The following is a 25,137-nucleotide window of genomic DNA, read 5'->3' as shown; positions in this document are numbered from 1 at the left end:
CTCACTCCAGTACAATCGGAAATTAAGTCCGCAGTTAAGTACATGGCACGTATAGCTGGACCACGACATCAGGAGAAAACAAAATGACAACTACAAAATTGGGAAAAGAAGGTAAGTGTTATTACATGGAAACGAGTAAAGACTTGGAATCTCACAATATATCGATCACTTGAAGTCAGCCCACTACAAGAAAAACTGCCTCAACAACTAGATTGACCTACTACCTCCCATACCACATACCCTTCCCATCAACCATCTGTCCTCACTCCTATCCGTGCCATCACAGGACAAGTTCTGTATCCCCAATCAAAATTCAGTCTGCAGTATTGCTGTTTTGACGAGTGAAACTAAAATTGTGTGGTGTTAAAGGTACCCCAGCAATGATGGAGTCCTTTCTTAACAATATAAATAACAGACAACAGAGCATCACATTAACAAACAATATAACCTGAAAAAGAAAGAATTCAGAATGAGGAAACATAAACGCAGCATCCCACAAGGCTTCCTCTCTACATATACTGAACATCAACACCTTTATATGAAAACTAGTGGAGCACAAATGGGGCTGGTCATGAGAGCTGTCCACGGGTGAGAGAGTTGTGTGCTGACGACATGCTCCTCCATATTCGCACCCAGGGATGCCTATCGCAGAGAGTGACACAGTAGTAGGTTGGTATCACTGGGATTTCTGAGGCATGTTCAGACATAGTTTTAGAAGACAAATTGGATTCTGTGTACCACATCAATGGGCTGATGACAAATGGAATGAGTTCTATTCAGTCCTTTTGAGACATTGACTACTACTGCCTTGTCAGAAAATACAGAATGTAGTTAAACATTGCCAAAATGGAAATAATACTAGACTTAACACTCCCACCATGTTCGACTAGAGTCAAGCAGAGTATACATGAACTGAGTCTGGTTTATAAACTATAACTACATCTACATATATACTTCCCAAGCCACCATACGGCACATGGTGGAGGGTACCCTGTACTAATATTAGTCATTTCCTTTCCTGCTCCACTCATAAACAGAGCGAGGGAAAAATGACTCCATACACACCCTAATTACTCTTGTCTTATCTTCACAGCGCATACACAAAATGTACATTGGCGGCACTGGAATCATTCTGCAGTCAGCTTCAAATTCAGGTTCTTTATATTTTATCAATAGTGTTCCTCGAAAAGAACACCACTTTCCCTCCAAGGTTTATCATTCGAGTTTCCAAACCGTTTCCATAATACTTGCATGTTGATAGAAGTTACCTACAACATATGTAGCAGCCCACCTGTGAATTACTTCAATGATTCCCTTTAATCCCAACAGGTGCGGATACCAAACACTTGAGCAGTACTCAAGACTGTCACACACAAGTGTCCTATATGTGGTCTCCTTTACAGATGAACCACTCTTTTCTAAAATTCTCTGAATAAACCAAAGCCAACTCACCTTCCCCACTACAGTCCTTACATGCTTGTACCATTTCATATCGCTTTGGAATGTTATGCCCAGATATTTAAACCAGATGACTGTGTCGAGCAACACACTATTAATGCTGTATTCGAAAATTACGGGTTTACTTTTCCTACTCAATTACATTAACTTATATTTTTCTTCATTTAGAGCTGCCATTCATCGCACAACTAGACATTTTGTCTACGTCATCCTGTATCATTTGCTGGTCACTCAACGACGACATCTTCCTGTATACCACAGCATTATCAGCAAACAGCTGCAGATTGCTGCTCATCCTGCCTGCCAGATCATTTATGTATACAGAAAGTAACAGTGGTCCTATCCACTTTCACACTTCCCAGGAGGAATTCTGACGAGTACTCGCTGTCGAGGACAATGTACTGGTTTCTGTTATTTAACTCTTTGAGCCACTCACACATACCTATCCTGTACGGTCGTACCTAAGTTAATAGCCTGCAGCGGGGCATCACGTGAAACGTATGACTGAAGAGTCTCGCGGCAATAACATGGAATAAAATGTTCTCGGGTTTCCAACCTTGTCAATTGCTTAAAATTACACGAGCTTTCGGCCAAGCACTCCTTGGCCATTGTCAAGTGGTATCACTGCCAGTGGGCTGTTGGTGCGCCCTTATATATGCTAACTGCCAGCTGCGACATCACTGGTGCCCGTGACATTGCCATATATGAGCACGTTTTGAGTCGGCGTTCAATGTGCCTCTTCAACCGCGCAATCGCTGGATCCGACGCAGTGCTGAGCTGCAAGCCACCGTCTCTATTCAGGGTGTTTGCGGTAATTTTTATTTCAATAGCTTCCTTTATTAAACTGTCCCAGAAGCCGTTAGTGTGAGCGACGACAGAGGTATCTTCAAATTTTATGTAGTGACTGTTTTCTAACGCATGCTCAGCTAACGCAGATTTCTCTGGATAGCATTGGAAATAATACCTCTTGTGTTGTTTCCTGTGTTTTTCCACAGTGGGCACTGTTTATCCGATGTACTTCTGGCCACACTCACAAGGTATTTCGTAGACTCCAGGTGTTCTGAGACCTACTGTGTCTTTAACTGGTCTCAGTAATTGACGGATTTTTGTTGGAGGCCTGAAGATCGATCTGATCTTGTGTCTTTTCAACAGGCGGCTTATCTTGCCCAACACAGAGCCTCAGAATGGCAGCAAAGCAAGTTTCTTTTCCTGCTCTTCATCGGTGGTCTTATTCTAATATTTCCCAGAAATCACTTCTTTCACTTGATGGGCGCTGTAGCCGTTATTCCTGAAAACCTTGTGTAGGTGGCTCAGTTCATGGGGCAGGTTATCGTCGTCTGATATTACTCTTGCACAATGCACCAATGTTTGTAATACTGTGCACTTCTTTGCTGGATGATGATGGCTGGTGGTGTGCAGGTCAGGTCTGTGTGGGTGGGTTTTCTATAGACACTGTGTCCAAGGCGCCCATTTCATTTACGGTGGACAAGGACGTCGAGGAAGTGCAATGCATTATCTTTTACCACCTCCATGGTAAACTGGATATTACTGTCAATGCCATTGAGGTATTCCAAAAACTTGTCTAGTTTCTCCGTCCGTATGGCCAAATGATGAATGTGTCGTCAACATATCGAAAGAAACACTTCGGCTTCAATGGTGCAGTATCTATGGCAATATCCTCAAAATTCTCCATGAAGAAGTTTGCAACAGCTGGAGCCAATGGGCTACGCATTGCTACACCATCTGTCTGATCGTAATACTGGCCGTTGTACCCGAAAAGGAGGACGTAAGAGTGTGCCTAAATAGCTCGACCACGTCACTTACAAAGTACTGGGAAATTAAGTCCAAAGCGTCTTTGATAGGCACATTCATAAACAGCGCCACTACATCAAAAGTGACCATTATATCATCCTCACTAAGGCGTAGACGGTTGATTCTGCTGATAAACTCTACTGAGTTTTTTATATGATGTTCGCAGTGTCCCACATGTGGAGTGAGGAGCTTGGCTAAGTACTTCGCCAGATTGTATGTTGGAGAACCTATTGTAGACACAATAAGGCAAAATGGTGTCCCGTCCATGTGTATCTTCGGTATACCATAAGCAGTAGGTGATCGTTTAAGAAGTTCTGCCGAAAGCTCGTGTAGTTTTAAGCAATTGACAAGGTTGGAAACCCGAGAACTTTTATTCAATCATGTGAAACGGTTTTCTGGAATCTAGAAATACGGAATCTGCCTGTTGCCCTTCACTGCAAGATATAATATACAAGCTGAGTTTTGCCATAACTGATATTTTCTAAAACTGTGCTGATTTGTGAACAAAAACTTTTCTGTCTTGAGGAAATTTATTATTACAAAATAGGTTCATATTTTGAGAGCCTGCATTGAAATCAGCTGTTTGTGACTAACGAAAATTTGTGCCAGAATGTGACTTGCACAGTTATATTCCACTTATCACAAGCAATCGCCTTAATCCCTTCAGGTATTAAGCACGTTACCAGAAGTGGATACAAACTTCTATATGTCACAGAGTCCACAACCCTTTATTTCACACATTTCACGATTTCTGCTAAGGGGAAACAAATATTTTATTTTTATTTCTGCCTGTCACGACATGGATACATCAATTATGGTTACGTGTCTGTGTTTATATACTGTCTATATCTTCACATTACATTGTCCTTCACATATACATGTATGTCTGATGGTTACTGTAATGTGAAGATACAGATGCTGTATAAACAGACATTATAACCATAACTTTATTACATTCAAATTGAGAATATGTTTGAGGATTCTTGAGTAAACAGATGTTAAGGATATTAGTCTGTGATTTTGCAGGTCCATTCTTCATACATGCAAAGCTCACCTTATCTCTTTTTCCAGAAGATTAACACTTTGTGAAACATTCACAATAAATGGTTCAAATGGCTCTGAGCACTATGGGACTTAACTTCTAAGGTCATCAGTCCCCTAGAACTTAGAACTACTTAAACCTGGTTCCAGACTGAAGCGCCTAGAACCGCACGGCCACTCCAGCCGGCTTCACAATAAACGCAAGCTAAGTAAGGTGTCAATGTCATAGAGTACTTTCTGTAGCACCAAATTTCAATTGCATCCAGATGTGATGACTTATTTGCTTCCAAGTCTTTCAGTTGTTTCTCTCTGCAAGGGAAGCTTATTACTATGTCCTCCATACTGTGTGATAGTTAGCCAGTGGCATGGCTGAAACGCCCTGACAGATTAAAACTGTGTGCTGGACTGAGACTCGAACTCGGGACCTTTGCCTTTTGTGGGCAACTTATCTATCTACTGAGCTACCTAAGCACAACTCAAAACCCGTTCTAACAGCTTTACTTCCCCCCTTCTCATACAGTTCTAATCTGCCAGGAAGTTTCATATCAGTGCACACTCCACTACACAGTTAAAATTTCATTCTGGAAACATCCCCTAAGTTGTGGCTAAGCCATGTCTCCACAATATGCTTTCTCCCAGCAAGTCTCAAAGGAGGGCTTCTGTGAAGTTTGGGAGGTAGATGATGAGGTACTGCTGGAAATTAAGCTGTGGGAACAAGTTGTGAGTCATGCTTGAGTAGCTTAGTCGGTAAAGCACCTGCCTGCAAAAGGCAAAGGTCCGAATTTCGAGTTGTGGTCTGACACGCATTTTTAATCTGTCAGGAGGTTTCATAATCAGTGCACACCCCACTGCAGAATGAAAATTTCATTCTGGGTGGTGGGCCTGGATGATTCTGCTGCATGAACAATATCTTAAATGTGACTTTTAAAATCTTGGCTCTTGTTTTGCTGTCTACTACTGTCCTATAAGACTGGCCAACAAGTGGCTGGATAGTGGTTTTTGTTTATGGACTAGCTGACAGTAATGTGCATCAAACGCGATGGTTGTATGAGGAACAGTACCCAGCAAGACTCCACCCACAGCCACAAACGTTTACAGCAATTTAGGTTCATCAGCAAGATATCATGGTGATGCTGGAAGACCTAGAACACGACGGGATGCTGCATTTGAAGAGTAATAGTAGTAGTAGTAGTAGTAGTAGTAGTAGTAGTAGAAGGGTTTTGTGGGCGCACGACAGCAAGGTCTTCAGCGCCCGTTCAGTATCATAGTGAGACGGGTGTCAAGAAAAAAACTCAGAACATTTACATCAAACGGAACATAAAACACGGGGAACAATCATGGAAAAATATGTGCTCACCCACACCGAAGCGTGGGATGAAGCAGGGCGTTAGCAGTAAAACATGGACAACACAGGAAGAAAAAGATAGAGGGAGCTAAAACAATGGAGCAGATGGAAGTGGCTGGCTGACCGCAAGGAAAAAAGGGAGGAGTCAGCCACTCTGCAAGACACTAAAACCGCCAGCCTAAAGGTTTAGGCCAGAGTCCAGACACATCACAAAACTTAAAAACCCTAGACACACACGTCTCATCGTTAGCTAAAACACAGGGCAGATCCCCATCAACGTGTGCTTCTGCCCTTGCATCACGGTATAAAACGCAGTCTGTTAAAATGTGCACATCTCTGTCCGGCATTTGAACAGACTATTCTCGAGTGGTTCAAGGAAGCACCTACAAAAAGTACTCGAGCAGTTGGACATGACATGGGGGTCACTCATTGGTTAGTCTGGGAGATTTTGAGGGATGATGGCCAGCATCCATTTAGTTTCCACCCTGTCCAAGATCTAAATCCTGTGGCGGACTATGAACACAATTTAGTGTTTTGCCGTCGGTTTCTCCACCATTGTGTTGTTTATCGACGAGTGCACCTTCCATCGGGATGGCCTTTACAACACTCAAAACGTTCATTACTGGGCAAGCGGAAATCCTTGCATTACGTACATCCACAGACACCAGGAACAATTTTCGCTCAACATTTGGGCAGGCATTGTGGGTGACCATCTGATTGGGCCTGCCTGTCTACCTCCTCGACTCACCAAGGCAAATTACTTTCACTTTTTGCAAGACACTCTACCCGGCATACTGGAAGATGTTCCCCTGGACACACAGCTACACATGTGGTTGCGGCATGATAGAGCGTCCGCACATAACAGTCGTGCTGTGTGCAGATATTTAAGTGAACTCTTCGACGGATGGGTAATTGGCAGAGATGCCTGTAGGACATGGCCCCCACAATCACCAGACCTCACGCCACCGGACTTTTTCCTGTAGCGATTTCTGAAGGTTCTAGTTCACCCATCCAGACGTGAACCACCTAGAAATGAATAAGAATTAATGAATGGCATTCAACATGCTGCCGATTACATCAGGACAATGCCAGGAATCTTTGAAAGAGTTCGGCAGAACACCGTTCAACGTTATCAAGCTTGTGTTGCGTCAGAGGGCTGCCAGTTCGAGCACCTGCTTTAAGTAAACAATGTCCTATCTACAAAAAAATTCCTTTTCTCAGAGCCAACACAATTTGTAAGAGACTTTACGAACATGAACTAACAGCTGTTGATGGGTTTGTTCAGAGTATGTCTTATCATGAAACTACAATGGATGTGTCGAGACCCCAGCAGGTTCTCTCCAAGGCCCCCAGAATGGAAAGTTGGCGCGCTACCACCAAACATGCTGGCCACCTTGGATACATCATGATCTCCGGAAGGCAAAGCATTCGCGGTCATGCTTTGTCCAGAGCATTTGGCAACAGGGCCATCCTGCAGCCATTGGAGTGTGTGGCGCCAAGTTTCCATAGTTTAAAAGTTGTGCATTATTGACCTACACAACATTAGTAATTTTAGTTCCTACTGGCATCAGCTATCCAGGATTAAAATTTTGTGACACAATTTTCCTCCACCCTGTAATTTCAAAAGCAGGACAAATGTGTACTAAGAAAAGAAAGAGACTCATGTCAACTAAAAAGGGTAAAATTTTATTTATGAATGACAATATTGATTAAATTTTCCTTTATGCGAACATATATGGTAATACTGACTAAATGATGATTGCAGGTACACTTCAAACAGTTGTAATAATTTTTATATTGATTATTTTTACAATAATAGGATAAAAATATAGCAAGAATCAGTCTTCATTCTTAAAATTTTTCTACTTCATAAAAGATATTTAAGATTTTGTTGTAAAATTTATAATTTTTACAGCAAACAAAATTAAAACTTTTGTATCTGAAAATTACTAGGGACATAACACATAATTATTACTCCTTTTTAAATGTTCTTTCACAGTAGAACCAAATTAGATAAAAATACAGATTTAGAGACCTGACTTAAAAGGGCAATGTACCTTCCTTTTAGTTACTTTTGTGAGTGAATGGTGAGTGCTGAGTCATGAATAACAGCTAGTTCATTCCAGTGAAAGACCAGGTCTGATCTGATTTCTGAAAAGAAAAGTTTTGCCTATCTCTAGCTTACATGGCACACACTTCTCCACAGCACAATTTACAGTCTGTGTCAACTTTGTCCATAATTCCTCTACATCCATCATACTGGAACCAATGATGTCAATTCATTGTCTAAGTGGGATACTAACAACTGGGTATCTGCTCTTTCTAGCAGAAATTCTCTCATAGTCTTAGTAACCATGGTCAGTATGATGACATCATGTTCACTAATCCCTATATCTACACTGATGCCATCGATGATGTCACACCTGTCAATGGTTTTTTTAGTCACCAGCCTTCCAACTGGTTGATTTGGCCCACCACATCTCAGAGCAGCACTTGCAAGCTACACCCTTGATTATTTGCTGGATGTATTCCAATCTCTGTTTTTCTTTACAGTTTTTATTCTCTAGAGCTCCCTCTAGTACCATGGAAGTTATTTTGTGATGGCTTAACATATGTCCTACCATTTTCTCTCAAATGCTTTGATTCTCTTTTTTTTTCTGGCTTACCCACAATGCATGTTTCACTATCATACAATGCTGTGCTCCAAACATACATTCTTCTGCTACAAATACACAGTCTCAAAGTCTATAATATTTCCATTGCATGTGAGCTGTCGAACTAGCTGCTCAAGGCAGTTTTCGGAAAACTGTGTTCAAAAGTACTTCACTACACTGTCTGTCTGTAGCCCTGCAATGAACCCATAGATGTCCCAGTCTACACTTGGAAGGTACAATTCACTTCCATCTAATATTGCATGATCTGGGTATTTCCAACCCCTCACCACAGACTTTCCTTAAATGACTCTAGGACTGTTGTGTGTAGCAGGATTGGATGGCCAGTCAAGACATTCAACAATTAACTTGAATCCACTTAGACCTGTTATATGCTACCAGATACTATCACACTCAAATTCAAGCTCAATAGAGACAAGATTTTTGTCAATTGCAATGAACACTCCCCCTCCTATGTCACCTAATCTGTCTATTCAACATACAGTCCAGGAATCAATACTACTCTGCAGACTTTAAGGAAAAATACAATAGAGCAAAGAAAACTTTGAATCATATGAAGCAGTTTAGTAGTGAACCAATACTGCAGTCTGATATTATAAGCAAAGCATTCTGTGAGCTGATTGACAAATACCATACAAATTCCCAAGAAGATGAACACGGGACCATTCAACATATGACATGATTGTGAAACTGTGAAAAACTTTTAACAATGAGATAACTTTTATTGACCATCAAAGTCATGTCCTAGATCCATAGACCAAAACCCAGTCTCAGCTCACTCACTGTACAGAGTCTGAATTTGTGGAGATGGGTGAGTAGGAAGTATGCAAGGTGATATGCATGTTAAAGTAAAAATTTTCATGCAGATGACATGGCAGTGCAGTTACTGGAATGATCATATGGCATTTATTGGCCAGGATATCCCCTTCAGAGTTCAGCTGCCACATTGTTGTTGTTGTTGTTGTTGTTGTTGTTGTGGTCTTCAGTCCTGAGACTGTTTGATGCAGCTCTCCATGCTACTTTATCCTGTGCAAGCTTTTTCATCTCCCAGCACCTACTGCAGCCTACATCCTACTGAATCTGCTTAGTGTATTCATCTCTTGGTCTCCCTCTACGATTTTTACCCTCCACGCTGCCCTCCAGTACCAACCGATCCCTCCTTCTAGTCAAGTTGTGCCACAAACTCCCCTTCTCCCCAATTCTATTCAATACCTCCTCATTAGTTATGTGGTCTACCCATCTAATCTTCATCATTCTTCTGTAGCACCACATTTCGAAAGCTTCTATTCTATTCTTGTCTAAACTATTTATCGTCCACGTTTCACTTCCATACATGGCTGCACTCCATACAAATACTTTCAGAAACGACTCGATGTTAACAAATTTCTCTTCTTCAGAAACGCTTTCCTTGCCATTGCCGGTCTACATTTTATATCCTCTCTACTTCGACCAACGTCAGTTATTATGCTCCCCAAATAGCTAAACTCCTTTATTACTTTAAGTGTCTCATTCCTAATCTAATTCCCTCAGCATCACCCGACTTAACTCAACTACATTCCATTATCCTCGTTTTGCTTTTGTTGATGTTCATCTTACACCCTCCTTTCAAGACACTGTCCATTCTGTTCAACTGCTCTTCCAAGTCCTTTGCTGTCTCTGACAGAATTACAATGTCATCGGCAAACCTCAAAGTTTTTATTTCTTCTCCATGGATTTTAATACCTACTCTGAACTTTTCTTTTGTTTCCTTTACTGCTTGCTCAATATACAGATTGAATAACATTGGGGAGCGGCTACAACCATGTCTCACTCCTTCCCAACCACTGCTTCCCTTTCATGCCCCTCGGCTCTTAGAACTGCCATCTGCTTTCTGTACAAATTGTAAATAGCCTTTCGCTCCCTGTATTTTACCCCTGCCACCTTGGGAATTTGAAAGAGAGTATTCCAGTCAACATTGTCAAAAGCTTTCTCTAAGTCTACAAATGCTAGAAACGTAGGTTTGCCTTTCCTTAATCTTTCTTCTAAGATAAGGCATAAGGTCAGTATTGCCTCACGTGTTCCAACATTTCTATGGAATCCAAACTGATTTTCCCCGAGGTCGGCTTCTAACAGTTTTTCCATTCGTCTGTAAAGACTTTGCGTTAGTATTTTGCAGCTGTGACTTATTAAACTGATAGTTCGGTAATTTTCACATCTGGCAACACCTGCTTTCTTTGGGATTGGAATTATTATATTCTTCTTGAAGTCTGAGGGTATTTCGCCTGTCTCATACATCTTGCTCACCAGATGGTAGAGTTTAGTCAGGACTGGCTCTCCCAAGGCTGTCAGTAGTTTTAATGGAATGTTGTCTACTCCCGGGGCCTTCTTTCGACTTAGGTCTTTCGGTGCTCTGTCAAACTCTTTATGCAGTATCATATCTCCCATTTCATCTTCATCTACCTCCTCTTCCATTTCCATCATACTGTCCTCAAGAACATCGCCCTTGTATAGACCCTCTAGATAGTCCTTCCACCTCTCTGCTTCCCTTCTTTGCTTAGAACTGGGTTTCCATTGAGCTCTTGATGTTCATGCAAGTGGTTCTCTTTTCTCTAAAGGTCTCTTTAATTTTCCTGTAGGCAGTATGTATCTTACCCCTCGTGAAATAAGCCTCTACATCCTTACATTTGTCCTCTAGCCATCCCTGCTTAGCCATTTTGCACTTCCTGTCGATATCATTTTTGAGACGTTTGTATTCCTTATTGCCTGCTTCATTTACTGCATTTTTGTATTTTCTCCTTTCATCAATTAAATTCAGTATCTCTTCTGTTACCCAAGGATTTCTACTAGCCCTCGTCTTTTTACCTACTTGATCCTCTGTTGCCTTCACTATTTCATTCCTCAAAGCTACCCATTCTTCTTCTACTGTATTTCTTTCCCCCATTCCTGTCAATTGCTCCCTTATGCTCTCCCTGAAACTTTGTACAACCTCTGGTTCTTTCAGTTTATCCAGGTCCCATCTCCTTAAATTCCCACCTTTTTGCAGTTTCTTCAGTTTTAATCTACAGTTCATAACCAATAGATTGTGGTCAGAGTCCACATCTGCCCCGGAAATGTCTTACAATTTAAAATTTGGTTCCTAAATCTCTGTCTTACCATTATATAATCTATCTGAAACCTTCTAGTATCTCCAGGGTTCTTCCATGTATACAACCTTCTTTCATGATTCTTGAACCAAGTGTTAGCTATGATTAAGTTATGCTCTGTGCAAAATTCTACCAGGCGGCTTCCTCTTTTATTTCTTAGCCCCAATCCATATTCACCTACCATGTTTCCTTCTCTTCCTCTCCTACTGTCGCAATCCATATTCACCTACTACGTTTCGTTCTCTTCCTTTTCCTACTGTCGAATTCCAGTCACCCACGACTATTAAATTTTCGTCCCCCTTGACTACCTGAATAATTTCTTTTATCTCATCATACATTTCATCACTTTCTTCATCATCTGCAGAGATAGTTGGCATATAAACTTGTACTACTGTAGTAGGTGTGGGCTTCGTGTCTATCTTGGCCACAATAATGCGTTCACTATGCTGTTTGTAGTAGCTTACCCACACTCCTATTTTTTGTATTCATTATTAAACCTACTCCTGCATTACCCCTATTTGATTTTGTTTTTATAACCCTGTATTCATCTGACCAAAAGTATTGTTCCTGCCATATAGCAAGTCTTTTAGTTGATGCCAAGTGCAGTTACTGAAGTGTGCTTAAAAGGAATCTCAAAACCTCTTAACCACTGGATTAAATGTGAATGTTTAATGTGAATTAAAAATGACTTGTCCAACAACATCACAATTAATCATGCAAATGATTTGTGGAACATGAAAATAACTAATTAACTCCTACATAACAGACAATACAACAGGACACAGAACACGATAACATCACTACAGACTTAAATGAAAAATGATAAGTCACAGATAGCAGATGTCTTCAACAATTGTATCTTAAATACAGTGGGAAACAGGAACAAATAATAGAAACTACAGGTTGAAATTACAGCAGTATGAAGAATAGGGCAGATTGCTACTCATTTTGTAAAGATGACACACTGAGTGCAGACAGGCACAGTGAAAGGACTGTTACACACGCTGCTATCAGATAAAGCTATTGGTCAGAATTGCCGGTGGTGGTGGCAAGGTGTGTGTAAGGTGTGCTTGCTTGTTGAAATGTGTGTATATTTTCTTTGCTGAGGAAGGCTTTGGCCGATAGCTGCATGTGTGACAGTCTTTACAGAGTACCCCCTGCACTCAACGGGTCATCTTTAAGGTGATTAAGGAATCTATCCCTTACATTGTTGTAAACACAGGAACATACTGTTTAGGAGAAAAATCAAGGCAGTCTCCTGGAAAAGCAACTCACATAAAATACAGTTACGTGAATGTCTCACCAACTTCTCCTTTTGACAATAAGGCAATTAATATTAACTCACATAAAATACAGTTACGTGAATGTCTCACCAACCTCTCCTTTTGACATTAAGGCAATTAATAGTCTCTCAAAATTAAAAGCGCATCTGGATTTGATGTACTAATTCTACATTACTAAGCCAGGGTATTTTTTCCATAGGAATTGAAATATGCCATTGTTAAACACCTCTACAATAAAATACGAAAAGGTTACAGGAGAAATGTCAATATCTACCAGCCATTCTGTCTACTTACATCACTTTCCAAAGTCTTTTAGAAGGTGATGTATTTTAGAATGGCATCCCACCCAAACAACAGTAGAGTCTACAATGAGTAACTGTTTGGATCTCAGAAGTGTTGCCCAACTGAAACTGCCACTTACATGTTCACTAACAAAATTATATAAGCATCAAGTAACAAAATACTACGTGGTTTATTATGTGACCTATTTAAGATATCTGACAGCATGGATCATAATATTCTCCTAAATAAACTGATGTTTTACAGAACTGATGGTATAGTGAATTGATGGATAATGTCGTATCTAACCAAAAGAATACTGAGAAAGTTGCACTTGGTAATTCAGCCAATGCAAACAGAGCAGATTACTCTGAGGAGGGAAAAACTCACTTAAGGAGTTTAATAACACTACCTTAGGTCCCTATTGTTTATCATTAATGTAATCAGGCTAGCATCTAATATACAATACGCAGGGTCAGCCCTAGTACTGTAATCAATCCAAACATCCATATATTGTAAATGGATTGATAAAAAATCTACTCACCAAGTGGCAGCAGGGGAAAACACACACAAAAGGTTTTAAGTTTTATAAGATTTTGGACCCAGTGGCTTCTTCCGCTAGCAGAGGAAATGAAGGAAAAGGAAGAGGGGTAAAGGAAAAGGACTGTGGAGGCTTAGGGAAAGGGGTACAAATCAGAAAAGTTACACAGAACTCCACATCAGGGGAGACTTACCAGATGGGACGAGAAGGAAAGACTCATTGTTGGGGACAAGCGAAACAGTGGTTACGCCTTTTACATCGGCATGACTACCATCCAGTTATCAGTCAGGATGAATGGGCATAAGCAGAGGGTGTATATAGACCAAACAGTGGTGACGCCTTTTAAATCAGCATGACTACCACCCAGTTATCAATCAGGATGAATGGGCATAAGCAGAGGGTGGATACAGGCAACACACAATATCCTGTTGCAGAGCATGCTGTATAACATGACAGTCATGACCTCGGTGCTTGTTTCACTACACAAGTCATCTGGATTCTTCCCCCAGACACCAGTTTCTCAGAAGTCCACAGATGGGAACTAGCACTACAACATGTTGTTCCTTTGAAGCCGTATATTGAGAAAAGAACAAACTGAGCCTACAAACATGCCTTTATCTGGAAAGAATTTTACTGGAAAGACGAAGTGTTGTGAGATACGGTATATGGTCACAGGAACAAATTACAGTCACCATACTAAGCTGTGTAACATATATCATGCAAAGTGATTTTGCATCTAGACTGATTGTCACTTAATTCTTTTACACCATTAGATTTCATGATTCTGATGTGCTTGTTTAAGTAACTGTACAATATATAAAGATTTGAAAAATATGTAAACTTAATAAATGAGGGATGTTATTTTAATGATGATGACAGTTTGAGAATAGCAAATCTCATAATTTTGGAAATCTTGCTCATTCAATTAAACAGACTGTAATTCTTGTAAAATATGGAATGATCATTTTGCAGACAAAGAAAACAATGAAACCCCCTAGTTAAACGAGGTCTTCAGTTATTTGGTATGTAATCTTTCAGTAACTACTAACAAATTCGTGCTGAAATTGTGCTGGGACTGGACTTATTATACCCCTTCAAATAGGTTATTGAATGGTAACCAATAACACGTGATGAGACTGCTGTTAGTTGGTTTAAAAGAGAGGCAAAGGGACGGAATAATGAGGTCATCAGTCCCTCGTTCCTGATAAAACAATGCCAGAAGTGTGAGAATAAAACAGACTAGACATATAACATAAAATGGAAAGAAAGGAAAGATCACAACAACGAAGGAAAGGCAACGAACACTAAAAGGTACAAAAGAGGACAAGAAAACAACAGAGATGCAAGAAACAGTTAGAAGAGAGTAAAACAAGGAAGAAGATTACGGTGGCTGGCCAACCACAAAAATAAAAAGGAAAAACCAGCTACACTGCAACACATTAAAACCTCCACCCTAGCACTAGGTGGAAGACACAGACGGACAAAGGACATACGCTAAAACTCAGATCGAATGATAAAACCCACCCTCACGGATGAAATGTAAAACCAAATCAGTCGATGAAGCATTGTCTGCTAAAGTCAATGATAACGAGTCCGGCAACCAAAGATGAATTCGCAGGGCAGCCAAAGAAGGACAGAGCAGAAGAATATGGGCCACTGTCAACCGGGCGTCGCTCCAACACTGAGGTGGATCTTCATGGCGCAGGAGGTAGCAGTGGGTCGCCCAGGCACGGCCAACGCAGAGCCGGAAGAGAACCAAGGAGTCCCTGCGAGAGACCCTCATCGAGGACTTCCACACATTTGTGGTCCCCTTAATGGCTCGCTGTTTGTTGTGTGTACTGAGATTTTGCCATTCCGTCTCCCAAAATTGAAAACTCTTGTGGCGTAATAACGAATGCATGATAGTCGTTAGGATGCCCATCTCCAGAAGTGGTTTCCGTGTAGCCTCTTTGGCCAGCCTGTCAGCAAGTTCATTTCCTGGGATTCCAACAGGAGCAGGGGTCCAGACGAACACCACTGAACAACTGGACCGGAGTGCTGTCCACCCACACTATACCGCATAAGGTTCTATAAACAATTCTTCAGTTCCCAGAATGAGCACTTGCCCGCGAAAGGCAAAGGTCCCCGAGTACGAGTCTCGGTCGGGCACACAGTTTTAATCTGCCAGGAAGTTTCAATTCTTCAGTTATTTAAGAAACCAGTAATATAACAAAGAAACCAGTAATATAACAACCAGTACAGGGTGGCAAACAGTGAGGTGCTGCAGGTTAGATGAAGAAAAGGAGGGGGGAGGGGTTGTGGAAAAGGAGAAAAATAAAAAGACTGGGTATGATGGTGGAATGAGGGCTGTGTAGTGCTGGGATGGGAACAGGGAAGGGGTTGACACGTGAAAAAAATCAATAACGAACCTTGAGACCAGGAGGGTTACGGGAATGTAGGGGCTACTGCAGGGAAAGTTCCCACCTGCGAAATTCAGAAAAGCTTGTGGTGGTGGGAAGGATCCATACAACACAGGCTGTGAAGCAGTCATTGAAATGAAGGATGTCATGTTTGCAGTGTGCTCAGCAACAGGGTAGTCCACTTGTTTCTTGGCCACAGTTTGTCAGTGACCACTCTTGCGGACAGATAGCTTGTTGATTGTCATGCCCACATATAATGCAACACAGTGGCTGCAGTTCAGCTTGTAGATCATGAACCACAGGCCTTTGATGGGACAGGTGATTTTTGTGACCTGATTGGAGTAGGTGGTGCTGGAAGGATGTATGGGACAGGTCTTGCATGTAGGTCTATTACAGGGGTGTGCGCAATGAGGTAAGGGGTTGAGAGCTGGGGTTCTGTAGGGGTGGACGAGTATATTGTGTAGGTTCGTCCGAATACCACTGTGGGAGGGGTGGGAACGATAGTGGGCAAGACCTTTATCATTTCAGGGCACAACAAGAGGTACTCAAAATCCTGGCAGTGAATGTAATTCAGTTGCTCTAGACTTGGGCATTACTGAGTTAGGAGGGGAATGTTCCTTTGTGGCCAGACAGCAGCCTTTAGGGATGTTAATGTAAAGTGAGATGGCATCTATAGCAACGAGTAGGGCACCATGTGGTACATGGACAGGAACTGTGGAGAATCGATGGAGTAAATGGTTGGTATCATTTATATAAGACAGTAGGGTCCAGGTAATAGGTTGAAGGTGTTGGTCTGTGAGAGCAGAGATTCTCTCAGTGCGGGCACAGTAATTGGCCACAATGGGGCATCCTGGGTGATTGGGTTTATGGACATTAGGAAGCATATAGAAGGTAGGAGTACGACGAGTGGTAGGGGTGACCAGAGAGATGGACTCTGGGGAGAGGTTCTGGAATGGGCCTAAGGATTTGAAGAGTGACTGGAGATCCTGCTGGATTTCTGGAATGGTGTCACTGTGGTAAGGTTTGTAGGTGTAAGTATCTGACAGCTGGTAGAGTCCTGCTACCAGGTAATCCTTGTGGTTCAAAACAACAATGGTCGAGCCTTTGTCTGCATGTAGGATTATAAGGTTGGGATCAGTTTTTAGATGGTGGACTGTGGTTCTTTCTATGGATGTAAGGTTAGTTTACATGTTGAGGGATTTGGAGAATAATTCTGAGGCAAAGTTTGAGGATAATAAATTCTGAAAAATTAACAGGAGGTGATTTGGGGGCCACTGGGGTGGGTCATAGTAGGAGAGTTCTACATGATTGAATTTGGGAGTGGGACAAAAGGTGAGGCCTTTGGAAAGGATATATATTTTTGTGGGGCCAAAGCTTCTGGAGGAAAAGTTCATGACTGTGTTATGGGTACGTTTAGGTTCTGGATTCTATGTAGTGGTGGGAAGAAGTTTTGGAGGGTGAGGTAAATGTAGTAAGTCTGAGAGACAAGGTTCGTCAGCTATGAGGCGACATTGGGGAGGTTTGGAGGTCATTGTAGAAGTGGTGGACAGTAGTACTCCAAGATGAGAGTAGGAAGTAAGCAAAGAGAACAGCTTTTTGAGGTGACATTGTGAATGTTGCTCCAGTTCCTGGGCTAAGGATAAGGGTACATGTCTGTACTGACACAAATGGAAGGAGCAAGGATCCAAGGCGGTGGAAAAATGTGAAAAATTACATAAGTAACACAGAATTACATCCGAAAAAATTCGCAAAAATACACCACAATATGTGTGAAAAATCACGAGAAGGATGAAACATATGCAACTGGTGGAAACAAGATAAAATCTGAGGAAGTCAATGAAAGTGAAAGGCAAAAACTCACTAAAGTTGGCGTGAAGTCACCTTCAACCTATTACCCAGAACGTACCCTCCTTTATAAAAGATATCAACCACCTTCTCTATTGACTATCCACAGTTTCTCTACCTTCACCACACGGTGTCCTGCTCATCACTATTGATGCCACCTTCCTTTACACTAACATCCCTAATGCCCGAGGACTTTCCACTATTGAACATTACCTTTCCCAACGCTTGACTGATTCCACACCAACAACCTACACACCTCACCTGGTTCAGATACACTGATGACATCTTTGTGTTCTGGATCGAGGGTGAGGACACCCTATCCACATTCCTCCAGAATCTCAACAACTTCTCCCCCATTTGCTTCACCCGGTCCTACTCGACCCAACACGCCACCTTCCTAGAGGTTGACCTCCACCTCAAAATTGGCTATATCAGTATCTCCGCTTCCACAGCTGCCTCCCATTCCATACCAAGAAGTCCCTTGCATACAGATAGCCACCCACGGTCGTCGCATCTGCAGTGATGAGCAGTCCCTTGAAATATATACCAAGGGCCTCACTGAAGCCTTCACAGACCGTAATCATCCTCCCAACTATGTACCAAAAGAAATCTCCCATTCCTTATCTTTCTTGTCTCCCATCACCTCCCAAAATCCCACCATCTGGCCACAGAGGAGCATTCCCCTCGTAACTCATTCCCATGTAGGAATGGAGCAACTGAATTACATTTTCTACCAGGGTTTCAAACACCTCTCGTCATGCCCTGAAATGAAAAATATCTTGCCCACTATCCTTTCCACTCCTCCCACAGTGGTATTCCGCAGTCCACCGAACTTACTCAATATACTCGTTCACCCCTACACGACCCCTGCTCCCAACCCCTTACCTCATGGCTCATACCTCTGTGACAGACCTAGATGCAAGACCTGTCCCATACATCCTCCCACCACCACCTACTCCACTCTGGTCACAAACATCACCCATCCAATCAAAGGCAGGGCTACCAGTGAAACCAGTCATGTAATCTACATGCTGAACTGCAACGACTGTGCTGGATTCTATGAGGGCATGACAACCAACAAGCTGTCTGTCCACATGAATGGGCACCGACAAACTGTGGCCAAGAAACAAGTGTATCACTCTGTTGCTGAACAAGCTGCCAAACATGACAAACTCCATTTCAATGACTTCTTCACAGCCTGTGCCCTTTGGATCCTTCCCACCAACACCAGCTTTCCTGAACTGCACAGGTGGGAACTTTCCCTGTAATACATACTACATCCCCATAACCCTCCTGGCCTCAACCCTCATTAGTCACTGTCCTCCTGTCCTCACCCATCCAGCCCTTTCCCTGTTCCTTCCCCGGCCCTCCACTAACCTGCATCATGTCACAGTCCACCACCGCTACCCTACTATCCCTCCTCCTCCCCGCCCCAGCCTCCTCCTTATCCCCACCCACTTGCCAGTACCATCATGCACTGATGTTGGTGTTAGCAGTGTGGTACCAGTTGTCTGCAGTTGTGTGTGTGTGTGTGTGTGTGTGTGTGTGTGTGTGTGTGTGTGTGTGTGTGTCTGTGTCTGTGTGTGTCCACTATATGGTGAGTAGCCACTTCACTTTTCATAATATTGTTATATTCCATCCTGGATTTTCCATTGTTTGAATTTACAGTTAAACATATTTAAGATAATTTTTGCTGTACATTGGTCTCATCTTTATCAACTGTGTTCCATAATTCCTCATGTTTTAGCTAAAACAGTAAATTTCCAGTTGTTGTTGTTGTTGTTGTTTTTCTTCTTGTTGTTCCCCATACCAATAAACTTCTGAAAACTGAACACTGACTGTCAACCCAAATCCCTCTTACATACATTCCGGCAGTTCAGCAAGTATCTTGAATTTTTTTCAACAAACCATCACAATGAACGTATATGAAATATGGTAACTCAGAACGTATATGAAATACGGTAACTCATGAGAGTAAAACAACAACAATTTAAGCTGCACGGATACTAGTGATAAATCATTATCAGTTTCTGAACAGACGGTACTTTATAAATGTGGAAACTTCACTAATCTCTTCCTGCACCTGTAACCTATTGAACATCAACTGTGTTTTTTCCAACTAAGGTGCAGGGGAACAGTAGCACAGCCATAGACAATATGTTTATTCATTATTAGTTACTAGATGGGCATTATGTTAGTAAAATTGTGAATGGCCTTTCAGACCATGATACACAAATTTTAAAACTAAAAGGCTTTTGTACTCAAACCAATGTCATATTTAATTACAAACTACATAGGAAAGTTAATTCACGAGCAATAGAGAGTTCTTTTAAACTTGTCAAGGAACAAGAGTGGCAGGATGTTTATAGTGCCGATAACATAGATGATAAATACAATGCTTTCCTTAACACATTTCTCATGCTCTTTGAGAGTTGATTTTCATTAGAACATTCTAAACAGGGTACTAGCCAGTAATGGGCAGCCCGGGTGGCTGACTAGTGGGATAAGAATATCATGTAGAACAAAGCGGGAATTTTATCAAAATGTTAGAAGTAATCACAATCACACTACAGTGGCCCATTACAAACAGTATTGTAAGGTGCTTAAAAATGTTATTAGGAAGGCAAAGAGTATGTGGTATGCAAATAGAATAGCTAATTCACAGCATAAAATTAAAACCATATGGTCAGTTGTGTAGGAAGTGTCTGGTCAGCAACATAGGTTGACAATATAAAGTCAGTTCGCAGTAAAAATATTTCTGTTACTGATAAATCAGATATATGTACAGTATTTAACAATCATTTTCTGAGCATTGCTGGTGAATTAAATAAAAATTTGGTTTCTACAGGAAATCAAATAAATTTCTTGGCAAATGCCTTTCCGAGATTGATGTCTGAAATACTCCTCTGTGATACAGACAAGACGGAGATTGAGTCAATAATTAAATCGCTGAAGATTAAGGACTCTCATGGCAATGATGGAGTGTCTAGCAGAATATTAAAGTACTGTGCTGCACATGTTAGCCCTGTATTTAGCCATATTTGCAATTTTTCCTTTAGGAATGGTCAGTTTCCTGAGCGATTAAAGTACTCAGTAGTAAAGCCGCTTTATAAAAAGGGTGAAAGAGATAATGTAGATAATTTTAGACCTATTTCTATGCCATCAGTGTTTGCAAAAGTTATGGAAAAGGCTATGTAGGTAAGGCTAATTGATCATTTTATATCACACGATTTTCTATCAAATGTACAGTTCGGCTTTAGAAGTCGTTTAACAACTGAAAATGCTATATTCTCTTTTCTCTGTGAGGTACTGGATGGGCTAAACAAAAAGGTTCGAATGTTTGGCATATTTTTTTTTTATTTAACTAAGGCCTTTGATTGTGTTATCACAAAATATTGCTCCAGAAGTTGGACCATTATGGAATACGGGGAGTAGCTCACAATTGGCTCACCTCTTACTTTAGCAACAGGCAGCAAAAGGTCATTATTCACAATGTTGATAACAGCTGTGATGTGGGGTCTGAGTGGGATACTGTCAAGTGGGGGTTGCCCCAGGGATCAGTGTTGGGGCCACTCCTGTTTCTTATTTATATAAATGATATGCCCTCTAGTATTATGGGTAACTCTAAAATATTTCTATTTGCTGATGACACTAGCTTGGTAGTAAAGTATATTGTGTGCAACGTTGGCTCAGTTTCAAATAGTGCAGTACATGACCTCAGTTTATGGCTTGTAGAAAATAAACTAATGTTAAATCACAGTAAGGCTCAGTTTTTACAGTTTCTAACATACAATTCAACAAAATCTGAAATTTTAATTTCACAGAATGGGCATATGATTAAAGAAACTGAGCAGTTCAAACTTCTAGGTGTTCAGATTGATAGCAAGCTGTCTTGGAAATCCCACGTTCAGGATCTTGTTCAGAGACATAATACTGCCATTTTTACTATTCGAAGGGTATCATAAGTGAGTGATACTTCTACACGAAAATTAGTCAACTTTGCTTATTTTCATTCACTTATGTCGTATGGTATTATATTTTGTGGTAACTCTTCCAATTCCACAAGGATATTTTTGGCTCGGAAACGGGCGGTTCAGGCAATAAGTGGTGTGAGTTCACGAACCTCTTGTCGACCTCTGTTCACGAGTTTGGGTATTTTGACATTGGCCTATCAATATGTATATTCCTTATTGTCGTTTCTTGTTACCAATATTAGTTTATTCCCAAGAATAGGCAGCTTTCACTCGGTTAATACTCTGCAGAAATCAAACGTGCATTTGGATCAGACTTCCTTAACTCTTGTGCAAAAAGGTGTGCAGTATACTGCTGCATCCATTTTCAATAAGCTGCCACTTGAATTCAAAAATCTTAGCAGTAATCCACTCGCTTTCAAATCGAAACTGAAGAGTTTCCTCATGGGTCACTCCTCCTATTCTGTCGACGAGTTCCTTGAAAAATTAAGCTAATTCTTATTGTATTGCTGATAGTGTTTACTTAACTTATGGACTGACTTTTTTCAGGTTCATGAAGATTTATTTTTATCTGTAATTACTTTTATGTTGTAATTTCATGTACTGACACGTTCCATGACCTTGGAGATTTGCTCCTCAATTTGGTCCTACGGAACTTGACGTGTAAATAAAAAATAAACTCGATTAATTCTTTTAAGAGGTTATACGCTGACTTAGTAATGAATTAAATTCACGTGCAACATATTGCCGGGAAGACAGATCCTCAAAATTGTTTATTCTATGACAATTACAATACAGATCAAAGATGAAAAACAAAAAGACTCCTACTGTACGAGGTGTCAGCTACGACAAACGTAGTTTTCCCAACAATGTTGTATTGTGTTTCAAATGTAGTTCCTAATGTGGATGACTGCCCATCACATTACTGAAAAAAGTCAATCGGAACACTATAGTAATCATCTTCTACCTACAGATTTTCTATACCTAATATACTTACTTCAGGAAAGAATCCGAGTCAACATGGTCCTTTACTTTTGACAGAATATCAATGTAATCACATAGTGAACCTCCACGCCAGACTAAAGAAATTTCTTTGCCTTGCCTTTTGCTCTGGACACTTGGATTTATCTGTTTCACTGCTAACACAGTCCTGGAATTGATAACATATTCTAATTATAATGAAGAAACTGCACAAGAGATGGAGTGAATACACATCACACAAAGTTACCTCAGTGGAAACAATGACTAAGTAGACAGTCTATTAATCAGCAACAGGTTATATGTTCGAAGGTACATGAAAGCATAGCAACAAAGGTGCCTTAGACAGACAAATAAACAGGGGTAAGGGAAAGGAGACAAAGGAATTTAGAAGAGTGGAAAGGAAACTGATTACCAGAGGACAGATACGAGCAGAGATTCAAGCCACTGTACTGTGCCGAGTAGGAGGTATTGCAACTGCGTGGCCACAGTATCACACAGGCCATCTCAATGGAATTAACATCTGTGTGTTCCTCAGCAGGAATAGATTAACTAGAAGCAGATCTTCACTCTGATATATTTCCTATGTAGGGCTACTTTTTTGCCAACTTTTTCCCAAATATTTTTTGTTGGTGGATGGAGTTACATTTTTAATTTAATTTTTTAATTTTGTAGCACTGAATTTTAGTGAATTAAAGATTCCTCAATCACAAATGTAAAATGTTTCTGAGCAAACTTAAGGCCTTGTAAGTTCTAGTTGCAAGAAAAACACTCAAGCCGAAAATATTGACTATATGGGACAACATACCGAGAAGCCCTCCATATAGCATGGACCTTGCCAAGGTGGAGTAGCTTGACTGCCTCAGTGATACAAATAGTTATACTGTAGGTACAACAACAAAAGGCAGTCACCTGTGCAGAGGCCAACAAACATGATTTCATAAGAGGGACAGCAGCATTTTCAAAGTTGCAGGAGTGACAATCTGGATGATTGACTGATCTGTCCCTGTAATGTGAGTCAACATCTCTCCAGTTACCTCTGCAGATACTGAGGGGTCATTTTCTCAGGTGATTGTTATTTGACAGGAGACTCAAGTTGTCTATAGAATATGCTAGATTGCATTTGACGTTGTCATGTGCAACCTATAAACCAGTAAGGCACAATAACACCTAGGGTTTCAAGAAAGATTTTCATTTTTCTCTCAAGTACAAATGTCATTTTGTTTACAACTTGAAAGTTACTTTAAAAATATTATACAACATGGTGTCAACACAAATATGCTCACTGACTGACCGAATAGTGCAATCAAGTAAATAAATAGGCCTAATATTAAGTTTTTCTGTACTGCATTTTACTGCTTATTTTATCAACTGATAAAGCCTTTTTACCCACCTATTTTAAAGATTTATAATGCTTAAACTTCCTGCCTCTGGTTATGAAGTATTCTGTGATACTGCATCAGTGATATATCCAATTGAATAAAAACTCAATTAGTGACTGAAGGAATAGTGAAGGGAGTGAACGAGATCAAGCAAAGAAGAGTATAGAAATATTTAGACAAAATACTTATCATTTCAGGTGACAAGAAAATGTAATTCAGAGTAAGATGGACAATAAGGTTTATCTGCTTTGTTTGTGAGTCAGATGAAGAGAATTCCGGAAAATTCTCTGGGAAGTTCTTCACCTTATTTGAAGATGAACTGCTAACCTCTGCTTATCTGGCATTTGTGGGAATCCAATCTTATGTGGAAGGCTTTTTTCCTAAGTGGCAGGATTACAGTTGTTTTAACTGGGGGTGCTGTCAGTTACAGATTTAATGTAGACAGATTTTTTATGTACAGTATGCCACAGAAGATGGTCTGTCCTGCAGAGAACATGGATATTTGCTATTTTATCACTCAGTACGCAATGGCCTTACTAATTCTTCATAGTGCACACAATAAATACATTTAAAACTTTGAAGTGAAGTATTAAAACGAATCTCACTCAAGTAAATAAAGACCAGCTGAACTGGACTTAAAAAAGACATCAAGATTCAGGCTGATGAACAGTGGTCTTTTTCTCTCCAGAAGTTCAGATCATCCAAAAGTTATTAACAAGTATAAACCAGGCGAAGTATACACAATTATGCAGGGTGATTCAAACCATACACAAACCGTACACACTTTGTGGGTGTAATGTATGCATGCAAATAAAAGAAAAACATTAAATAAAGTTTTTTTTCTGAAATTGCTTTATTTCAGAGTTATGAAGTATAATAGGGATCACAAGCGCGACACAAAATTAATTGTTCTCGGAAAGCAACAACATGAAGGGACCCCCCAGTTCACTCAACTACATACATGTTCAAAATGATGTCCACGTAGACAAAGACAGTGACGTGCTCGACT

At 40.7% G+C, this 25,137-nt stretch overlaps 1 protein-coding gene across 3 annotated transcripts in view; it reads right to left on the bottom strand.

Annotated features, from left to right (window-relative positions):
* LOC126188122 (protein nessun dorma-like) overlaps nt 1-25,137 on the bottom strand; it is a 232,789-nt gene that overhangs the window by 26,175 nt on the left and 181,477 nt on the right. For all 3 annotated transcript variants that reach the window (XM_049929593.1, XM_049929594.1, XM_049929595.1), the window contains one exon: nt 22,766-22,918. In XM_049929593.1, coding sequence (XP_049785550.1) covers nt 22,766-22,918 — 153 coding nt within the window. The remainder of the gene's footprint in view (nt 1-22,765; nt 22,919-25,137) is intronic.

The sequence above is a fragment of the Schistocerca cancellata genome, chromosome 5 (genome assembly GCF_023864275.1).
Source record: "Schistocerca cancellata isolate TAMUIC-IGC-003103 chromosome 5, iqSchCanc2.1, whole genome shotgun sequence".
Classification (NCBI taxonomy): Eukaryota; Metazoa; Arthropoda; class Insecta; order Orthoptera; family Acrididae; genus Schistocerca; species Schistocerca cancellata.
The sequence above is the reverse complement of the archived record's forward strand: the minus strand, read 5'-3'. Positions and strand labels throughout refer to the sequence as shown.